Below are 22530 nucleotides of genomic sequence, written 5' to 3' on the forward strand. Positions count from 1 at the left end.
AGGGCAAGCGTATTCACCTTTTGCCATCATGGTATTGGTTAGAAGCTCATTTTCCACTTTATTATGAAGTGACGTCTTAATGAGTTTATCTCTGAAAAAACTCATTTTGTAGTTGTTGTAGAAACTAGAAGAGTCAAAACCAATCGAACCAACCTATCAATCAAAGGATAAATAAATGACTTCGTTGTTTTGGCCAATGTTTGGCAGAAATGATGCAAAGAATCAAGATTTTGAAACTACGCATGACGCAGTACATCAAACTTATAATGATCCAATTCTCTCTCCAAATCTCCTCTTTCTTCTCGACTGAAATTGTGGTAGTAAACTTATCAACAAGAGAACAAATGTTAGATAGAGAAAATAATTTGAATCCATCAACGAGACTCAAAAGCATTACTAAGAGTAAGAAGTTTCATTGTGCCTCTAGGAATCTCGCTCAATTCCATCAATTGAAAATCTACTATTGCATTGAATATTTCAAAATGATAGTGATCATGGATTGTTATATTATTTTTCTATTGACAAGAACGTTTTGTACCTCGTGTGTAGCAATCATCAAAGTCTGGCACCTCAACATCATTGCTTTTACAAAACTTCAACACACTTCAAAGAAATCCTTCCCATCTATTATCTCGAATTTGTTGAAGATTTAGTCTAGTAGTAGAAACCAAATTCATAGCATTCAAAAAAAAAAAAAAAAAAAATATATATATATATATATATATATATATATATATATATATATATATATATATATATATATATCATTCTTCTATAATGTCTGACACAACTTATCTAATATTCCCAAAACTTCATGCATCAAAAACAATACAAATACAAAGTCAAATGATTTTATATCCAAGTACAAACCTTTAGCCTCTCTTTGAATGTTTTTATTGAGACCTTTGTCGAGAAGATCTTGAAGAAGTGTACTCACTGAACCAAACAAACCAATGAACCTCCTAACAGAGTTGAAATGTGAACTCCAATTAGTAGCTTTTTGAATAGATTGCAATTGAAAATGACATTTAGCAAATGAACCAACAAAATTAATAGCCGAAGTTAATGTTGAAAAGAAATGCCACACATCATGCACCTCTTTAGAAACTGCAACTAAAGCAAGTTACAATCTATGAGCAAAACAATGAATATAATAAGCATGTGGAGAATCTTTAAGAAATAAAGTCTGGAGTTCATTCCATTCCCCACGCATATTACTTATGTCATCATAGCCTTGCCCCCGTAGATTTTCAGTTAATAGATTGCATTGGTTGAATACATTGCATATCTCTTTTTTCAAAGTTAATGCACTCGTATTTCCAACGTGAACAACTGTTAGTATTAGCCCTAATATCAATTATGAGATGATTATAAAGGGCGCATTTTGTATCATATATCATTATTAATAAAAGACAAAGTTGGTTATTATATTTATTTCAGTTTAGTGTTAATTGAATAAGTATAATAATGTCCTTGGGTAATAGGTTCTTATCTACAGTATATCAATTGGTTGAATTGATAGTGAAATATTGTAGAGAACACTACTCTTAACTATTCATGATCGAGCATTAATATACAAGGACAATATTAATGCGTTGAGACTAGCATGTAGGTCAACAGATGACTTGATCTCACAAGTCGTGGATATGAGATATCAGGTTGACACATGGGTATATATTAGAGAATATATACTGAATGACCCGCCATGAGAATGTTTCATGGATCGTTATATGAGTGTCATAAACATTCTCATGTGACTATTGGTATGAATAGTACTTAGACCTAAAGTCACTACGATTCCCTACATAAGGAGTTGTGTACTTTGGTATCAGCAAACGTCACCTGTAACAAGGTGGACAATAAAGTCGATCACTGGGTATGCAATGATTTATGTGGAGGAATGTGAGTGATGTAAATGTGATCCATCCCTTCCATATGACGGAAGTGATATCTGTGGGCCCCTTGATTAGTAGGACACAAAGAAAGCATGACTATGCTCAAATGAGTCAATATGAGATATTGAGCTTATTTGATTGAGTGTGTCTACTTAGAGATCAAGAAACACAAAGGTTGATAAGAGGATGACAAGGTCTATGCCTCATTGATCAATCTAGATATCAAGGATAGAGGGACCAAGTCATACAAGATAAGAACCACGGACAGGTTAGGTCGGATCTTGACCTTCTCGTCACTTGGGTAGCAATGATGTCTTGCTAGATGTCACTCATTGCTTATATATCTAAATATTGATTTAGGTACATTGCCAACGTTACGAGAACATATTGGGTCACACACAAAGAACAAGTAGATTTGGAGATGGGTTCATATGATGAATCATTGGATTAAGTCTTATCCGAATTGGACTTATTGAGTTAGACTCAATTGGATCTAATTGTTGGATTAAGTCCAATTCAAACTAGACTCAAGGAGTCAATTCAAGTTAATGAAATGTGATTCATTGAATTTGAATTGTATGAGATTAATTGAGTAAGACTCGATTGAATTAGACTTGAGTTAGACTCGATTGAATTAGACTTGAGTTAGACTCAAGTGAGGAGACTTGAGTTAGACTCAAGTGAGGATTAATGAGACATTCATTGAATTTCGAAATTCAATGATACATTTGATTCAATTTTCAAAATTGAAATGAGGAGTTACAAGTGTGTGGTCCTTAATGGAGTGTAAATGCTCATTAAAGCTATTAATGCTAATTAAGTGTTTTCATTGGATGAAAATACTTAAGTGTTTTTCTCTTCATTTTGGCTTAATTCTCTTCACTCTCATTGCTCCTCTCCTCTTGGCCGAAATCCACTCCATAGGTTGCTAGCACAACCTTTCTCCATCTTGTGAGTTTATGAGATAAACGAACACTTGTTCGTGTGGATACCGTAGAGGCGCGAACGTGAGATCGTGCTGTGATCCGAGCTATCGAGAGTCCGTAAGCACACTGTAAAGGTATAATCTCTCATATTCCTATGTAAACTTAGTATATTTTTCCTCTCCCTTCGCATGGATCTTCTGGAGGAAATAGGTTTTTCACCTGCGTGTTTGCGTGTTTAGCAACCTATTTTCTTACAACAACTTCAAAAAATCATTCTCTAATGAACCCATCCCGATCAACATATCCTAATGTTGTGTTCAAAGGATGTCCACATATCTCTACAATGATAAGATATTGTCCACTTTGGGCCTAGGCCCTCATGACTTTGCTCTTAGGCTCTCCCCAAAATGCCTCATACCAATCATGAACTCAAATTAATTTTCGGTCAACGTAGTCTCCTTTCTTAATATTTTTTGTATTACTTTTTTCTCAAAGTTTTATGGTATAACTCATTAGTTTAATACCTCTATAGTTTGCACAATTTTGTACATCTTCTTTATTCTTATATAAGGGAACTATAGTACTTATCCTCCATTGATCAAGTATTTTTTTTAGTTTTCAATATCATGTTAAATAATTTTATAAATCATTTAATATCTTATTTCCCTAAGTACTTCCATACCTCTATCGGAATATCATCTGATCCAACGACTTTTTCATTGTGCATCTCATTTAAAGTTTGTTCTATTTCTAAAGTTTGAATTCTATGATAAAAATTTAAATTTCTATACTCATTTAGTCTACTTAAATTACTTAAGTTAAGTTCGTCATCTAAATTTTCATTAAAAAATTGATGAAAATATCTCTTCCACCACTCTTTTATTTCTCCATCGTTTATTAGTATCCTATTACATTCATCTTTAGTATATTTTATTTGGAAAAGATCTCTTATCTTCATTTCTCTGACTTTTGCTATTCTATAAATCTCTCTTTCCCCTTCTTTTGTATCTAACTTTTTATATAATCGTTCAAAAATTTCATTTTTACTTGATTCACTACTTTCTTAGCCTCTTTCTTGATTATTGTATATATTTTTTTAATTTTTCTCATTCTTACAAATATATAATTCTTTATAAGCTATTCGTTTTCTCTTCACTTTCTCTTATACTTTCTCATTCTACCATCAAGATTCCTTATTTAGTAGTGCATGTCCCTTTGACTAATTGAGTATACTCTTAGTTACTATTTTTAACTTTGATATCATCTTATCCCATATCATATTAGAGTCACCGTATATTTTACATAATATTTGTACTCATACTTTTTCCTTAAATATATTTTGTTTCTCATTCTTTAACTTCCACCACTTAATTCTAGGAGTTGTATATATTTTTTTATTTTAATACTGTGTTTGAGGCGTATATCCAACACTACTAACTTATATTGGGCAGTTAAGCTTTCTCTAGGGATGACCTTGTAATCTTTACAAATCTTTCTATCCTTCTTTCTAATCATAAGAAAGTCAATTTGTGATTTATTATTTCCACTTTTGAACATGATTAAATCTTCTTCTCTTTTCTTAAAAAACGTATTAACTAATATAAAGTCATATACTATCGTAAAATCTAATATAATTTTCTTTCCTCATTTCTCATTCTAAACCCATAATCCCCATGTACCCTCTCATATTCCTCATTTTTCACTTCGACATGCGCATTTAGATCACCTTCTATTAAAATCATTTCATTTGACTGAATATTTTATAATATTTCATCTAAATCATCCCAAAACTTTGATTGGTAGCTTCATCTAATTCTACTTACAGTACATATACATAAATTATGTTTATAGTTTCTTTCGCCACTATTAATATATTAATAGCTATAATTCTATCATTTTTCTAACTACTCCTACAACTTCATCCTTTAATGAACTATCTACAATAATACTACTTCATTTCTTGTATTACTCTTTCTTGTGAACTATAACTTAAAATCCGAGTTCTCTATCAGTTTTACCTTCTCACCTATCCATTTTATCTCTTATACATACAAAATACTAATTGTTCTCTTAATCATCGTATCTACTACCTCCATTAATTTATCAGCGAGGGTTCCTATATTTTAAATCTTAAATTATTAGTTTTTCTATCATATTTGTTCTTATCCAATTTATAATGTAAGAACTCTTGCATATTTAACATTACACGCAAATTCTCATGAAAATGTAGCAGTCATTGCCGATACATTATAGTCGAACCCTATAATGTGAACTCTTGTATATTTAGCACTACACCTAAGTTTTGAAAATGTAATGATCCTTGCCGAGACGTTACAGTGGACCCTACAACACGTTTCTTCATGGAAACAACCTAGCATTAACATAATAATGTATTGAATCCATTCATTGAATATTTATCATAATTTTAACACTGCTGATAACCTAATATAATTCTCTTCCTTTATTCGGACTTGGGACTGAACATGACTAATTGATCATGGGCGTAGTTGTGTAATATATTATGTTTGTATAAAAAAAAATTAAATATATACCAAGAAATATATATATATATATATATATATATATATATATATATATATATATATATATATATATGCCCTTTTTTTTAATTGACTAAAGTTATATTTGCTATTGACCTTGATTATACAATCGAGTTCAATGTATAAAACATAAAAAAAAATATTTAGGAAAACATATTTCTCTACAATAAAAGAATCCTTTGCACACCCTTATTTTCAAATATACAAACAAAATTGACAGGCGCTATTTGATAAACAAAAGATTCTAAACATTCCACTCTTTAGTCAAATAATTTGTATATCGCCCATTATCATCTTAAAAAATTTCTAAAATATGAATAAATATATATTATATTATTATGATTCTGATTATACAACTGCCCTTATAGCTCAGTGGTAGAGCGTCAGTCTTGTAAACTGAAGGTCCGTAGTTCGATCCTGCGTGAGGGCAGATTTATTTTGTAGTTTTTCTAGTTGTTCGATCCTTCCAGAGGCCAATGGTTTATAGTAGAAACTGTTTTTAATTTTCTGTCTATTTTTAAAAAGGGAAATGATATTTAATTGTGTATGGTGTTTTTTATAAAAAAAATGATTACAATTGGGACTAAAATTTATCATCTCTTCTTCAATCTGAAGAAAGGGAGGAATGGAACAGGGAAGATACATTTCAAGAAATTTTAGCAATTATAAAATAGATTTGATCTTAAATTCTAAAAAAAACACATGATAAAAAATCTAATAAAAAAGAACTGAATGGAGATTGAGATTCAGCAGGACGATATGTTCATTGAGTTACAAGTCTCTTTTAACATTTAATTAAACCAATGGTTAGAGTTGGAATTGCTTTTAATCCATACACTAATTAATTGCTTAGTTAGTTAGTATTCATGTGTCATTCTACCCTTTTTAATCTTCTTTTAATCAGTTAAGACTCTATGTATCCACTTTTAACACATTTTAAAACATTTTGGTAATCATATAGTTTTAAACTTATAATTTCTTTCACTTAGTTGTTTTCTCTAAATATATACTGTATCAAGGCAATGGACTAAACCTTAGTAGAAAAAGTTACAAAATATATATCAAACAAGTTTCTCGGTTAATAATTATACATTTAGAATACCAAAATGAAAATCGCATAATTAATTCTTATAACACTCTATGAGATTAATCTCTAGTGTTTAAATTAATTTTTTCTTATTATCATAAATCTCATATATTTTCTGTTAGAGTTTATTTCTTATTTTTAGTTTACTATTTCTTTTGATACAACAATTAGATAAGTTAATGTTGTTGTTATATTATATTATATTATATTATATTATTATGAAAAAGGCAATGAATAAAAGAGGCAAGGTTTAAAAAGGGAGAAAAGAGTCAGAGACAAAACAATGCAACTTTGTAGCCAAAGATAGCATATTATGATTAAAAAAAATGCTACAAAAAAGTTATTAACTAACAAAAAAACAGCTGCAGGACTACAACGACAAAAGCATTTATTTACATGCCAACATGTAGATAGGTCAAACAGAGAATGCTGGACAAGAGATTTCCTCTACCACTCTTTGTTATCGATACCCAAAGATCATTTCGATATGAGTGCAGTCCCCAACATCTCAACAGAATGTGCATCCAGTGTTGCACATTATTCGGTTAAGCATGGCACTTACATAGGTGCTCAAATTTCAAAATGAACACAATGCTAACAATATCACATAGAAGTGTGCATAATGTTGTAAGCCAACGGTGAGGCTGGATGTTCACAACACACGTGATGATGAAATTGAGCACCATGGACTTCAACCAACAGGTCTTTCAACTTCATTGAGACGAGAGGACTGTAAATTCACACTAGTGTGCCGCTTGGCCTTCTTCAACCTCGCACTAGCAATCTTCATCTGCAAGCTCAACAATTGGATTCTTGACATCATGCTCGAATTCACACTACATGATGTCTATCTAGCGCTAGCTCCTTCCTCTTAACAAATCAATCCAATAATGATAATGATAATCCAGATTAGAAACATGCCAAAACACTAATCAGATCCAATCTAACAAATTCATCAGAAGTTTAACTCACACATTTGCTTGTTACAATCTCATATGGAGCATATTTGAAGTCAATAAGGTAGTTTTCTGTACGTCTCAGATGGTGATTGCTACTAAAAGGATTTTTTTTTCTTCCCTATTTCATTTTCTACTACTTAGCCTGCTCCTCAAACCTATCTTGGTCTAATAAAGTGAACAACTGGCATGCAGCTTGAATTGCAACTTGAAAACAGTGTGTTCATAACTTGATCCTTCAACAATTTAAATACAAGGCTTGCATTAACATTGGAAACATTAAGTCACTAAACAAACGATAATGATAAAAATATGTTGTTGAAGTGACAAACAAGAAGACATGGTTGCAGGAAAGGGGAAAGGGAAAAAAAAGGGAAAGAATCTGAACACTCTTAAATAACAGGCTTTAAATGCATGAATATACTGAATTTTGCAAGTAAGAATACGAAAAAAGCAATTTCGGGAAATGAAAATTTGACATGAGCAAAACACAATAATAGACTAAAAATAATGTTCTGCAAAAGAAAATAGATAGAAGAGTATGAGAAACTGTCCTACAAATATTAGTCAGGAGTAAAATATTTACCACAGTGCCATGGAGTACTAGAGTTCCATTTTGACTATAGCAGTTGACGGTTGTTCTATCGTGATGGGTGAATATTGGAGCCAATCTTTAGCACAAGAAAGGGCTTCCACCGTCTCAGGTCGTAATGAACTTCGGTACTCATCAAGTTCTCTGCTTCCAGCCCCGGAGCCAAAAAAGGAGCATTCTGGACTTGATACAGGAATCGCTAGGACATCTCTAGCCATCTTGGATAGAGTAGGATACTTAATATTGTTGAGTTTCCACCAGTTCAAGATATCAAAGACATGAGTCCGGGGGACAAGGGACTCTTCCAAGTACTGGTCCAACTCAGACTTTGTTGATTCATTCACAGCTGTCTCAGAGAGATAGATATCAAAGTCCATAAGCCCATAGCCAGTTACATTTGGAGAAGAAGATAGATTGCTGCCGATGCCATTCATGTGATTATCATCACCTTGATCTACATAAGGCACTAATGGAAGTGACTGGGAAACATACTCCAGATATAACTCGTGAACACTATCATTCACTATCTTAACATATCTGGTAGAATCATCACCATAAAGTTTTGAGTAACTAAATTCAACAAGCTTCAACTTGAAACGAGGGTCCATAACTACAGCAATTGCCAGGACAAGGCTGCAATCTCTCCAATACTCGTCAAACATTTCATGCATCTGCTTTGCGGTGCTGCTCACCAGGGGATCCTCACTTGATGTTCCATTGGTAAGCTCTAGCAGGATCTTATATGCTTCTGGAAAAAATATATTAGCAGTTCTTTCCGGTGTTCCCATGACATTGTTTGCAGAGTCATGTAAAAGTTTCAGGTATGTGCAAACAACCTCAACCTTCTTCCAGTCATCAGCTGACGGTGCTTCATTATAGTTATCATCACACGCGTCTAAGGAAGTGAATGCATCTTTATACTCCAAGGCAGCATCAAGCATGAGATAAGTGGTGTTCCATAATGTTCTAACATCAAGAGAAAGTGCTTTGGTGCCAGAAAGTCCAATTCGCAAGGCAATCTCAGAAAATTTTTCATCCCGCACTGGTGATGCTTTTACAAATTTCACACTTTCCCGAATGTTGTATATTATACCATGAATTGAAGCAGTCAAAACCTCTGCAGCTAGATTAAGAATATTGGCATAACAACGTACAACAAATAACTGACCTCTCAGTACCACTTTGTGCTTCTTTGAAAGATGATCTCTTAGACTAGCACTATAGATTTCATGTGACAAAGAATTGTTAGTGACAGTAATCGCAAACAACTTAGTTTTCATATTCCACTCTGAAAGGCTGACACTAATGGCTTCACTAAGAGCCATTTCAGAATGAGGAGAAACTACCATCATGAAGTTAAGCATTTTCTTTTGCAGCTTCCAATCACTATCAATGTAATGTCCAGTAAGGCAAATATACCCAAGAGTTTGACTAGTGGTCCACAGACCAACTGTGAGGCCAACTCTTCCAGACATATTTCCAAAGACCTGCATGAGATGTAACCTCTCCTTGTGATATACGGATAGAATTTCACCTTCCAAGGCATTGGCATCGACCATCCTAAACCGTGGTTGAATACTCTGAATGAACAACACAAATGCAGGCTGTTCAACCATGTCAAGAGGGTATTCGTTCAGAATTATCATCTTTGCAAGAAATGTGTAACTCTGTTCCTGGTCAAAACCATACCCAAATGAAGATGTTCTATAACGTTTTTTGGGTGGATCAGTAGTGTCTACATCACTTTTAGCACCTGGTGTGAGAGCAAGCTGTTGCTTCTCAAGACTTTTAATTTTAGGACAGGAACCCATAGAAATATGCCTTTTGAGATGGCTGGTACCAGCTACCTTCGATCCATTACTGTATGCAAAAGTTTGTTTGCAGAGTTTGCAGCATGCCCGTATGCATCCTTCAGATACAGTTTCAACAGTAAAGTGTTCCCATACCATTGACTTTTTTTTCCTATGCCTTCTAACAGGTGGTGTTTTTTCTGTGTTAATTAGTTCTGCATCACTTGCTTCCATTATGCTGCATGAAGTTTAGATATGATAAATTACATTCCTTAAACACAATTAAGTCCAATTGGTAGAATAAAGATAGAAGAGATAATTCTCAAATCAATACAAGCACTAATGATGCAGTCTTCAACATCTAGCAACACTCAACTCAACAACAAAAGAACAAAGTTTCAAAGATGGAAGGTCCAATGTTTTTGAGGTGGCCTTTATAAATAAGAAAAACAAAACATTCGCTCCAACATTCCACTTACATTGACAGTGATAATACATCTTTCATTTGCACTTAAGTGTCATTATGATACCTGAACTAATGGAAAACAAATATGATACATAGAAATAGAACCCTGCAGTTATTGACACACACCTACATACTGGCAAAAAAAACATATATATCTGCAAATTTATATATAGGTAAGAATGCACATAGAAATTCTCCCATGGCTGAGAAGCAAATAGGAAGAAAAGTCGAGATGCAAGAGGTATTTTCGCAAAAACTAATGCAAAACCCATAACAATGGAAGGTGCAACTTTGCAACTCATACAAATTACAGAGCAGTGAGTAAAGAACAATCAAGATCAAATGGTACAATGCAAATACATCACAAGAGAGAGCTCACACAAAAAAAGGATAAAACACATATAATATTGAGAAAAAAAATTAAAACATTAACATAGCAACTGTAACAACTTAAAAAATTCCCAAAAGAAAATGAAGCTATATCAATTATAACAAAAAAAAATGCCCCAGTAGAGTGGGCATTCACCAAAATAACAAAAGAAACAATATATGTTAAGTTGATTGAGTCATAAAATGTCAGCGAGGAAATATTTAGCAAGTTTTATGCAGCTCACTCTACAGATCAACATGGATAAGCTATTTGGCAAATAAAATAGATATTAAAAAAAGAAAGAAGGTTGAGCTGTCTGAAGGATGTAAAAATATCAATTGCTCATAACCGTACCTCTAATATAAGATTTGAGATTGACAAAACAGCTACATATTCAGAAAGATTCCAAAATACTGAATGGAAATGTATGATGATCAACTAAATTTGTAAGGATTCTTTAGTTATCATTGAGTTTAACCACACTAACAGCCACAGCAAGATCACAAAAGCCAAAAATAATTACAATTATATACCTCTCTTCTATAAGAAGACTTTGACTATATGCAATCAATGATATAGGAACACTTCAAGGTATGAACAAATCAGATCTAACAAGTACAAAAAGAAACCTGAACTACTCAGGACCTTCTGTTCCATACCTGATGAGTTTGTGTATTAAAAAAAAAAACTCTTTAATTTGGCAGCAAACACAAGACATAATGCACCACAGCAATCAGATAACAAAACATTTTCCCCCAAGATAAACTTCTATATCGGATAAACATATAAAGCCCCCAGAAATAGATTAATTAGAAGTATTAATATAAAAATTATCCAGCTCATGAACACTTTCGCTTTCAAGAACATGCTTACAAGTAGACTTACTCTGATGCTTGGTAAATATTGAAACAATGAGCACACATACGATGTCTAAGGAAGTTGTATCATAACCTAGGAAAAGATTGGGACAACATGTCCGCATTATCTAATTATTTATTTGAATCTCAACCCGTTAAATAGAGTTTATGAGGGCGTATTGTACGAAACCGAAAGTAACAGCAACGGCGTAAGTGAGAAGAAAGAGTGCTAAAAGAAGCCTCTGAAAAGAATTGCTTCACGAGAAGAGGAATTTCTAAGAAAACATCGACGAGAAACGGGAGAAGGATCTACCTCAAAAAAAAAAAAAAAAAAGTAAACTCCTCGAGGAAGAATACAAGATCACCGGGCAATTCAACGGCGGCGCCGCCGCAGATCGACGACGGCAGGGGCGGCGGCAATTGGAGGGCTAGGTTTTGGGCCAGCGATGGTAGACGAGTTGGGGCGGCGGCAATTGGAGGACTAGGTTTTGGGCCAGCGGTGGTAGACGAGACGGGGCGGCGGCGGTAGGTTTGCGGACGCTTTTGGGCCGAATCCGTGGCCCTAAGCATTTCTTTTATAACAAACCCGGTTGGTTCACATGGACCGGGGGAAAAGTAATATAAATCCACATTTTCTGAATATTTTTTTAAAAAAAAAAAATCAAAAATAAACCTCCTCTTAAATACCGAAGCAGATTGCTCGTGCCCATTCACAGCTAAAAATATTTTAAACCTCTATAAAAATTGTAAAAAGGAACCGACCATTTCAATACCTGCTTTTATAGTTTTTAAAATTTAGATTTGCAATAGCTATTTTGATGATCGATGCATTGTTTTATAACCATAAAAACTAATCACAGAGATCAAAATCTTTGTTCGAAGGTTTTCTATCATTCAAAATCCATCTTTAAATCCGAGAATTAATACATAATAAAACTGAAGGGACGACGACAGCACGCAGGCTGCATTTTTATTAGAACAATTAGGAACGGAACGGAACAGAACAGAACTGAACTGAACTGGCACGAATAATCTAGGAAGAATCTTCAAGGAAAGGGTAATCGGTGTATCCGACGACCGGATCCTGAGTGTAGAAGGTGTTCCTGTCATACTTGTTCAGCGCCGCATCGAGCTCGAATCTCTTCGGCAAGTCGGGATTGGCCAAGAAATGCCGAGCATACGCCACCAGATCGGCGTAATCCTCGTCCACGACCTTGTTGCCCTCTTCGCGATCGTACCCTCCGGCGACGATGAAGGTCCCCTTGAACGCCTTCCTCATCGGCAGCAGCTTGTGAGGGATCTTCAACTTGCCGTCCACCATCTCCATCCTCGGCTCGAGCATGTGGCAGTAGAGGATGCCGTGCTTGTTCAGCTCCTCGACGACGTGCAAGGCGAGGGCCTCCGGTTCGGAGTCCCAGCAGTCCATGAAGTCCAAGAACGGCGACAGCCGGATCCCGACTCTGTCGGCTCCGATCTCGCCGGCCACCGCCTCCACCACCTCCGACGCGAACCGGCAGCGGTTGGCTATGCTGCCGCCGTACTCGTCGGTGCGGTCGTTGCAGCTGTCCTTCAGGAACTGCTCGACCAAGTAGCCATTGGCTCCGTGGATCTCCACTCCATCGAAGCCTGAATCCAGCGAAAGGCTTAATTAACGGCGCTCGGGTTCAGTAATCAAAATGCTTGAAGAATTGACGTACCAGCTTCAATGGCGTTCCTGGCGGCGGCCCTGAACCAGCCGACGATTTCAGGGATCTCCTCGGTGCTCAGCCGGCGAGGACGCGAGTAGACTTCGTTGCCCTCGGGCAGCGCTTCGATCGGAATCTGCTTGTCGCTGCTGGAGATCGGATCTTGACCATTCGGCTGGTAACCATTGTGGGAAACTCTCCCACCGTGCCAGAGCTGGCAGAAGAGCACTGCGCCCTTTGCATGAGCAGCATCCACAATTGGCCTCCATGCCTCCACTTGCTCTTTCGTCCACACTCCAGGAGTCTCTGGGTATCTGTAAATGAATTGTGAATCACTTAATTAAACATGGGCGAATATAATTGATCAATGGAATTGGGGATAGAAGTCTACCCTTGAGCAGTGTCTGAGACCCCTGTTGCCTCTGTGATCAGGAGACCTCCGTTGGTGGCTCTCTGGGAGTAGTAGAGAACAGCATGAGGCTGAGGAACGTTGCCGTGAGATCTGCATCTTGTCATTGGGGCCATGGCGATCCTGTTTGAACAAAAATATAATGATTAGTAACACAAATAATCCTAGAAAAAAAGAATCTAACTGACCTGTGAGGGAGGTCAAACTTCCCCATCTTGTAGGGAGTAAGAAGAGGAATGGTTTCCATTCTTGAATGGCAGAAGAGAATGCTGAAAACGAGATCAAAATATTATTAGCCCTCTTTCGGTGATGAAAGGATGCGATGAGCGCGGGGTATTTAGGGCATCTCCAACGCTCACCAAAACATCAAATTTGGTATAAATTTAACACCAAATTACTCCAATCCATACATCAAATCCTACCTCAAATATGGTGATGGGGAGATTTTTTTAAAAATTTTATTATATTATTATAAAATCAAATGTAATTAATTAATAATTATTATTTTCTTTATCTTTATTTATAGTATAATTAAATGTAATTATTTATTATAAATTTCAATTAAGTGTATTTAATAGCATATTTAAATTTTATTATGTATATTTGTAAATATTTAATTTATTAAAATTATGATTTTAATTTTATTTAATATATTTTAATTATAATTACATTTATAAATTTTCAAAGACAAATCAAAGACAAAAAAGTTCCATAAAGATAAATCAAAGATAAAGAAGCTTATATTACTCTTCGAAATACATTAATTGAGCATTTATGGGAATAATATAGTAATTCTGAAAGTTAAAGTCTTGTAATATTGTATTTTCAATTAAGTATTCTTGTTTGTTTTAAATATAAAATAGTAAAATATTTTATCATAATTGTGTATGATTTTATAATATTTTTAAAATATATTTATGTCTGAGTAATTATATAATAAATTAAAAATAAAAAGTATATATATATTAGTTGGATACTGAATTTTATAAAATTTAAAATATCAAATATTAAGAAGAGTATTAATTTTAAATATAATAATTATCATATAAAAATATTAATAAGAATAATAGAATATTCTTTTTTGGTGTGATATGGTGTGGATGGATTGGAGTTGAAATAGTATTTGGTGTTGAAATTGTATCATTTTACTATGAAAATTACATCAAATTTGATTATGTGGATTGGAGATGGTCTTATTAACTCCAGAGTGGTTGACCAAAAAAGAAAGTCAGTTCACTGTTCATGATCAGAGATCTTGCTGGATGATTGGTTTACTTCATGGGTTAAGAAATTGGAGTCATACTTCAATAATTAAAAATAATGTTTCAATCCTGATTAAAATTATTATTTTGATCGATTTCGAACGATTTTGATTGATTTTGACCGATTTTAAATGATTTTAAATGGTTTTGACCGATTTTTTTTTATTTTTTCGACTTTAATGACGAACCAAACCGGATCAAGAACCGGTTCACTATTCAACCGACCGAACCAGTCGGTCCGATCCGATTTTCTCAACACTGCTTTTAGAAGGCCAACATATCACCTGAGAATCTTGTTCTTGCCATTTTATACTCCAAAATGATTGTTTAATCTTATGGGGTTTGTTAGGGGATACAAAGCATGATTTAATTAAAAAAAGTTTTTTCTTTTGTTTAGTTTCAGCTTCAAACAGCACCCAGCTCAGATTCTATTGGGAGAATCAATACCAGTTTTTTTTTAAAAAAAATAAAAAGATATTTATCCTCTTTTTGTGAATTTAAAATAATATAACTGGTGGACATGAGAGAAGTACACGATGGATGCATGCAAAGTTAACGTCACAATTGGATCTAGCGGTCGTATGTGATTTGATCACGAGTGATCAACGTTGAAACGTTTTGCTCATAAAAAATCAGCTTTTTTTTTACTATTCTTATTTTAGTTTAAAAAAATAAGAAAATTTACCTACAATCTCTCATCATAATTTAAATATTACAATCCCCATATCTATAATATATATATATATATATATATATATATATATATATATATATATGATCCGATGGTAAAAAGAGGACCCGTCCGGTAGGAAATCAAGGTGGTCAACACCCTGTAGGCGCCTGACAGGGGCGAACCACCTCCTCGATCGGCAGAAAGCCGACCCGGCATCTCGACAGCTCGGCTCAACTCGGGTCCGAGCTCTTGACGGCCGACGAGTGACTAACACGGCTTAACAGCAGGGGACGAAGGCTGAGCGGTTTGCGTCTCGATCGAACGGGAACCATGGCCACCGAGGTTCTCCCGTTCGTACGAGCAGCGCCAATGCCTTCGTATAATCGGCTGAGCAGATGTCCCGCTCGGCTAACCGCGATGTTAGCCGAGCGGTTCTTCCGTCCGGCTTGGTATGAGACAAAAGGGGCAGGTAACTCTATCTTCCTCGAGACAAGTGTCGCCGACAGGCAGCATGGTAGGCGGCCAGATCGGACAGAGAATCGTACAACGGAAGTTTTCACGGTCACGTCGGGGATATGCTCACGCTATTGAGGTATGACATCAGACACGCTCTCCTGACAGACTCATTACAGGTATGCTTTGAGAAGCGCGCACATCTCGGTAAGCGTGCACGCGCCTTTAGGGAGTTATATATAAGGACCCCCAGACTCCAACGGAGATATGCATGATTCATTACTGTAGCTACAATTCTTGTCACACTCTTTCGATTTCTCGCCGCCAGGAGTTGACTTGAGCATCGGAGGGCCGTCGCCGGGAACTCCTTCCTAGCTCGATGTTGTGCTTGCAGGTTCTCGCCGAAGGCTTACGTCACTCAGAGGGCCACGCAGAGTCAACGAAAGCACCGCATCCCCAGTGACCATCGACTCAGCACTCGGACAGGATCAAATTGACGTCGTCTGTGGGAACACACCTGAATCCGAGTCTAGTAGAAGATGGAGGAAGCTGGAAGACCTCACACCGTGACGCTCTCTCAAGAGGAGCTCGATGCGCTCATCCAGGCACGGGCGGCAAAAATCATGGAGTAGCAGCAGCAAAAGGCATTAGCAGAACAAATGGCGCGGCAAGCGACTTCGGCGTCGGGAGGCCGAGAGGGGTACGAGGATCGGCCATAGCAACTCTCCATATGGGGACAAAACAAAGGCCCGATCGGTACTCAGGCGGAAGCGCCGCCCGCCCCGATACCGTTTCATAGGGCTCTGTTCCAGACGCCCTCAGAAATTGCACAAGCTCATCAAGACCAAGGATCTTCGTCAGAAGAAGCTCCAACTCGGGATGCCAGGAAGGGGAAAGCTCCCCGAGCTGATTTGTCGCCCGAGCGGATCAACTGCCAATTCTCCGAGACAATTTTGCAGGATCCGCTACCCAGGCATTATGCTTCCTTGGCGATCGGGGAGAATAATGGATCAAGGGACCCGAACAACCACTTGGGCAAGTTCGACAATGCTGCCACTCTTCATCAATACACGGATGGAGTCAAATGCAGGGTCTTCCTCACGACGTTGTTAGGCTCGACACAACGTTGGTTTCGGAGGCTGCCGGACGGATCGATCAAAAGCTTCAAAGACTTCCGAATGGCCTTCCTCCACCACTTCGTTAGCAACAGACGTTACCAGAAGACAAGTGTCAGCCTGTTTTTTATGAAGCAAGGGCCAAGAGAGACCCTTCGATCCTACATTCAACGCTTCAACCAGGCGGCAATGGACATCCCCACGGTCTCCTCCGAAACCATGATGCATGCCTTCACACAAGGGCTTACTGACGGTGACTTCTTCCGCTCGCTCATCCGGAAGCCACCTCGCGATTATGATCATATGCTGAAGAAGGCAAGCGAGTATATCAATGTAGAGGAGACCCAGGCAGCCCGAAGGAAGGAGGCTCCGACCGAGCCTGCTGCGCCGACCTAGCGGAGGCAGCCGGTTAATTATCAACCACCCAAAGAACCCCGAACCGAAGGCGTAAGGCCCCATCAAGAAGCCAGACCGCACGTCGTTCAGCATGTGGCTTCCGAGCGACCAAAGCCGAGGGGAAAGGTATGAACTCCCATGTTTTGTTATTTTCACCAGTCTGCCAGCCACAACACACGAGACTGTCGGGGGTTCGCCCCGGGCGTCCAGCCAGCCCCGACGAACTATCGTCGTCAATCACCGTCGCCCAAGCAGCGACACCCAGATACCGGGCGGCGAACAGTTAGGTAGTCGCCCGATCGGAAGCACCATCGTTCGCTTAGGAGTGGCGATCGACCCTGGGCCTCGCACGAGTAAACAAGACCCTCCTCCGCTCGGGAGGAAGAAAACAGGAGCAACACTGCTCGAGGGGAGATCAACATTATAGCGGGAGGACCGACCGGCGGAGACTCCAACCGAGCCCACAAGTCACATGCCCAGCGGTTAGAGATCCATGCCATCGGTTGCACCTAGGAGAAGGCAAGCGTGCCCGAGATCAGTTTCGGCCCCAGGAATCTCGAGGAAATTGAAGTGCCGCACGACGATGTCCTCATCATCCAAGCGGCAATAGCGAATTACACTATTCATCACATCTTCATTGACACAGGGAGTTCAGTCAACATCATCTTCAAGAAGGCATTCGACCAACTCCAGATCGATCGCGCCGAGCTGCTTCCAATGACAACCCCCCTGTACAGGTTCACGGGCAACGAGGTTCAACCGTTCTGCCAGATCAAATTGGTCATGTTGCTCAGAGAGGAGCCCCTTCGGAGGACAAGAGTAACTAACTTTATCGTAGTGGAGGCCCTCTCAGCATATAACGTCATTCTGGGTCAGGCGACCCCCAATGAGTTCCGCGCGGTCGTCTTGACTTTTTGCCAGAAGATCAAATTCCCGGTCGAGGATCGAGTAGGAGAAGTGAAGGGGGACCAGCTGGCGGCTCGGCGATGTTACGTCGAGATGGTCAGAACGGAGGCAAGGTCTACCCGGAACTCCCCGCGAATCAAGATAAATACCATAACTGAAAAACCTCCTGCCTTAGTTTATGAAGAAAAGGAGGAAGTACAGATACATCCTGGCCGACCAGAGGCGGCAACTTTCAAAGCATCTGATCTGGAAGCCGATCAGAAAGCCGAGCTGATCAGCTGCCTTCAGCAAAACCATGATGTCTTCGCATGGTCAATGTACGAGCTGCCCGACATCTCCCCTAGTGTCGCACAACATGAGCTCCATGTCCGATCAGATGCCCGCCGAGTAAAGCAAAGAAAGAGAGATTTCAGCGCCGAGCAGAACCAGATATTTCGGGCGGAGGTCGAGAAGCTGTTGGAGGCCAGCCATATACGGGAAGTCCAGTTTCCGAGCTAGCTAGAGAACGTAGTACTCGTCTCCAAGCCGAACAACAAGTGGAGGGTCTGCATCGACTTTCAGGACATGAACAAAGCGTGCCCGAAGGACTTCTATCCCCTACCTAGGATCGACCAAATGGTGGACTCCACGATCGGATGTGAATTAATATGCATGCTGGACGCGTATCAGGGGTATCACCAGGTGCCACTCGCTAGAGAAGACCAAGAGAAGGGCAGTTTCATAATAGTGGATGGCACATATTGTTATAACGTTATGGCGTTCGGACTGAAAAATACGAGAGCTACCTACCAGCGACTCATGAACAAAGTGTTCAGGAGGTAGATCTGCCGCAATATGGAGGTATACGTCGACGATATCCTAATTAAATCCTTCCGAGCTACTGATCTTTGCGCAGATATCAAGGAGACCTGTCAGACCCTCCAAGCGCATGGAATCAAGCTGAATCCCCAGAAGTGTCTGTTCGGCGCAAAGAGCGGACGTTTCTTGGGATATATAGTCACAGAGCGGGGGATTGAGGCCAACCCCAGTAAAGTAAAGGCAATCCAGGACATGTTGCCTCCAAGAAATCTGAAAGAAGCCCAACGTCTTATCGGACGGATAACAGCTCAATCGACATTCATCTCAAAATTTGCCGACCGGAGCTTGCCCTTTTTCAAAATCCTGTGTCAAGCCACAAAGTTTCAATGGGATGAAGAATGTGATCGGGCGTTCGAAGGACTCAAGTCTTATCTCAATTCTTTGCCTGTGCTCGCCAAGCCGGTTGCTGGTGAACCCCTAAGGATCTACCTATCCTCGACCGAGCATGTGGTCAACTAGGCTCTTGTAAGGTCGAACGGCGAGGAGCAGCCAATATACTTCTTGAGCCATATATTGAAGACACTGAATCTCCCTACACCGGTCTCGAAAAGCTCGCATTCGCGTTAATACTGGCCGCTCGGAGGCTTCACCCATACTTCCTCGCACACACTATCATTGTGAGAACCAACAGTCCCCTGGGGCGAGTCCTCCTCAACCCAGAAGCGTCCGGATGGTTGATCAAGTGGACAATAGAGCTTAGCGAATTCGACATCCAGTATCAACCCTGAACTGCTATTAAGGCGCAGTCTTTGGCAGATTTTATCACCGAAGTACAAAACCCCAAGCCGGAGGCTACGTGGCGGATATATGTGGACGGATCATCCACTCGGCAAGGAGGTGGAATTGGTGTACTGCTAATTTCTCCTCGGGACGAACGGATGCATCTGGCCGTCCAGCTAGACTATCAAGCCACCAATAATGAGGCCGAGTATGAGGCTCTCATAATCGGCTTATAGACCGCTCGGCATGTGTGAGCAATCAAGGTTTTGATCCACTAAGATTCTCAACTAGCCGCTCATCAACTTGCTGGAAACTTTGAGATAAGCAATCCAATGCTCAGACTCTACGCCGAGGCATTTGAAAGACTAAGGGCAATTTTGAAGAAGTGATCATACAGAAGATTCCCTGATCAAAAAATCAAGCTGCTGATGATTTAGCTAAGCTCGCCAGTTCCATATCACCAATCGTCATTCAGCAATCAGTCGAACAGGTAGCCCTAGTAGCTCACGTAGACAGGATGGAATGGCTCAACTTTCCCCATGACTGGCGGACAATCATAACGGAATTCTTGAAGTCCGGGGCCACACCCTCCGATCGGGAGGAAACACATCTGCTTCGAAGAAGGGCTAGTCGTTTCGTCCTGATCGGAGAACAACTTTATAAGAAAGCATTCTCCCGGCCTTTACTTAAGTGCGTCGGTCCGTAAGACGTCGACTATATACTACAAGAGGTGCATCAAGGGTCCTGCGGAGGACATCCGGGCGATTGCTCATTAGCAAGAAAGGTCCTTTTAGCCGGGTATTTTTGGCTGACACTCCAGGAAAACGCCGCGCGGATAGTCAGCATGTGCCTATCCTGCCAAAAATACCATAGCTTCTCGCATCGCCCGACAGAAGAGATGAAGTCCTCCACCGTGTCCTGCTCGTTCGACCAATGGGGCATGGACATCGTAGGGTCGTTTCCTATGGCACCAAGGCAGTGAAAATTCTTACTAGTGCCAGTTGACTATTTCTCCAAGTGGGTCAAGGCTGAGTCGTTAGCGAAGATAACGGAGCAGATGGTCATGAAGTTCTTCCGACAGCATATCATCTGTCGGTTCGACATTCCTCGTCAGCTCATTTCAGACAATTGGAGGTCGTTCTCATGTTAGCAACTGAAGGAATGGTGCGAGGGGTATGACATCCAACAAGTCTTCACCGCTGTGGCATACCCGTAGAGTAATGGGCAAGCCGAGGTAGCAAATCAGGAAATCTTACGGATCCTTCGAGCTCGGCTCGATCATGAAGGGAGAAGCTGGGTGGACGAGCTGCCGGGTGTATTGTGGGTGATCTACACAACGCCTAAGGAAGGGACGGGTGTCACCCCGTTCCACTTGGTATACGGAGGAAAAGCCGTCGTTCCGATCGAAGTCGGAATAGAGTTCGACCGGATCCGGTGCTACAGCGAGGACAACGCCGAACTGAGGCAATTGGAGCTAGACATGGTGGACGAGACGCAAGCCAAAGCAGCCGTCTGGTTGATGGTGTATCGACAAAGAATGAAACAAAACTATAACAGGCGAGTGGTACCCAGATCATTTCAGGTCGGCGACTTCGTTTGGAAGAAAGTCAAGCCGGTCAGCGACGTCACCAAGCTGGAAGACGAGAATGGGCGGCGATTGGAGTGCCCGTGGAGCGCCAAACACCTACAGCCATACCGAGCTGGATGAAAGGTGAGATAATGTAACTAATATCCTGTACCTTTGCATTCCCCTTCGCCTTTTGATTACAGGCTGAAAACCAAAAGCGCAATGTTCGCTGAATTTATCGCTGAACGGCCAGTCCTCAAGACCTCACCAGATCGTCGAGCGACGACGTTAAACCCCAGAGTCGAGCGGTGACTATAAACCCCAGGGTCGAAGCGGCGATAATAAATACTCCGCCTTGAAGACCGTCGAGCGGCGACGTTAAACCCCAGAGTCGAGTGGCGACTATAAACCCCAGGTCGGAGCGGCGACCATAAATACTTCGCCTTGAATATCGTCGAGCGGCGACGTTAAACCCAGAGTCGGCGCGACGACTATAAAAACCCCGTTTGGAAGATCGTCGAGCGGCGACGATAAACCCCAGAGTCGGCGCGGCGACTATAAAAACCCCGCTCGGAAGATCGTCAGCGGCGACGTTAAACCCAAGAGTCGAGCGATGACTATAAACCTCAGGGTTGGAGCGGCGACCATAAATACTCCGCCTTGAAGACCGTCAAGCGACGACATTAAACCCCAGAGTCAGCACGGCGACTATAAAAACCCCGCTCGGAAGATCGTCGAGCGGCAACGTTAAACTCCAGAGTCGGCGCAGCGACTATAAAAACCTCGCTCAGAAGACCGTCGAGCGACGACGTTAAACCCAAGAGTTGAGCGACAACTATAAACCCCAGGGTTGGAACGACGACCCTAAATACTCTGCCTTGAAGACCGTCGAGCTGTGACGTTAAACCCCAGGGTCGGAGTGGCGACTATAAAAACCCCGCCTAGAAGACCGTCGAGCGGCGACGTCAAACCCGAGCCTTGAAAAA

General features: G+C 39.9%; 2 protein-coding genes and 1 non-coding gene across 7 annotated transcripts; 1 reads left to right on the forward strand and 2 right to left on the reverse strand.

Moving 5' to 3' along the window:
• The first annotated feature begins 5740 nt into the window (after positions 1-5740).
• On the forward strand, positions 5741-5812 carry TRNAT-UGU. The gene has a single exon. It is a non-coding gene; the product is annotated as a tRNA-Thr (tRNA).
• Positions 5813-6836: 1024 nt separating this feature from the next.
• On the reverse strand, positions 6837-12091 carry LOC121992493 (zinc finger BED domain-containing protein RICESLEEPER 2-like). 5 transcript variants are annotated; one of them, XR_006114926.1, is made up of 4 exons: positions 11814-12091; positions 8012-10045; positions 7442-7661; positions 6837-7339 (listed from the first exon to the last, which is right to left on the reverse strand). XR_006114926.1 is itself a non-coding variant. In XM_042546931.1 (3 exons), the coding sequence occupies exons 1-2, from the start codon at positions 12068-12070 to the stop codon at positions 8029-8031; spliced, it is 2274 nt and encodes a 757-aa protein (XP_042402865.1). In that variant the 5' UTR covers positions 12071-12091; the 3' UTR covers positions 6837-7259; positions 8012-8028. The 5 variants fall into 5 exon arrangements, 4 of the variants coding, with proteins under 4 accessions (XP_042402865.1, XP_042402866.1, XP_042402864.1 ...); XM_042546931.1 differs by lacking the exon at positions 7442-7661 and having other exon boundaries at positions 6837-7259; XM_042546932.1 differs by lacking the exon at positions 7442-7661.
• A 280-nt stretch (positions 12092-12371) lies between these two features.
• LOC121992495 (putative 12-oxophytodienoate reductase 5) lies at positions 12372-13906 on the reverse strand. The gene is made up of 4 exons (XM_042546934.1): positions 13783-13906; positions 13577-13717; positions 13198-13499; positions 12372-13126 (listed from the first exon to the last, which is right to left on the reverse strand). The coding sequence occupies exons 1-4, from the start codon at positions 13839-13841 to the stop codon at positions 12534-12536; spliced, it is 1095 nt and encodes a 364-aa protein (XP_042402868.1). The 5' UTR covers positions 13842-13906; the 3' UTR covers positions 12372-12533.
• Between the last annotated feature and the right edge of the window lie 8624 nt (positions 13907-22530).

The sequence above is a fragment of the Zingiber officinale genome, chromosome 6B, assembly GCF_018446385.1.
Source record: "Zingiber officinale cultivar Zhangliang chromosome 6B, Zo_v1.1, whole genome shotgun sequence".
Taxonomy (NCBI): domain Eukaryota; kingdom Viridiplantae; phylum Streptophyta; class Magnoliopsida; order Zingiberales; family Zingiberaceae; genus Zingiber; species Zingiber officinale.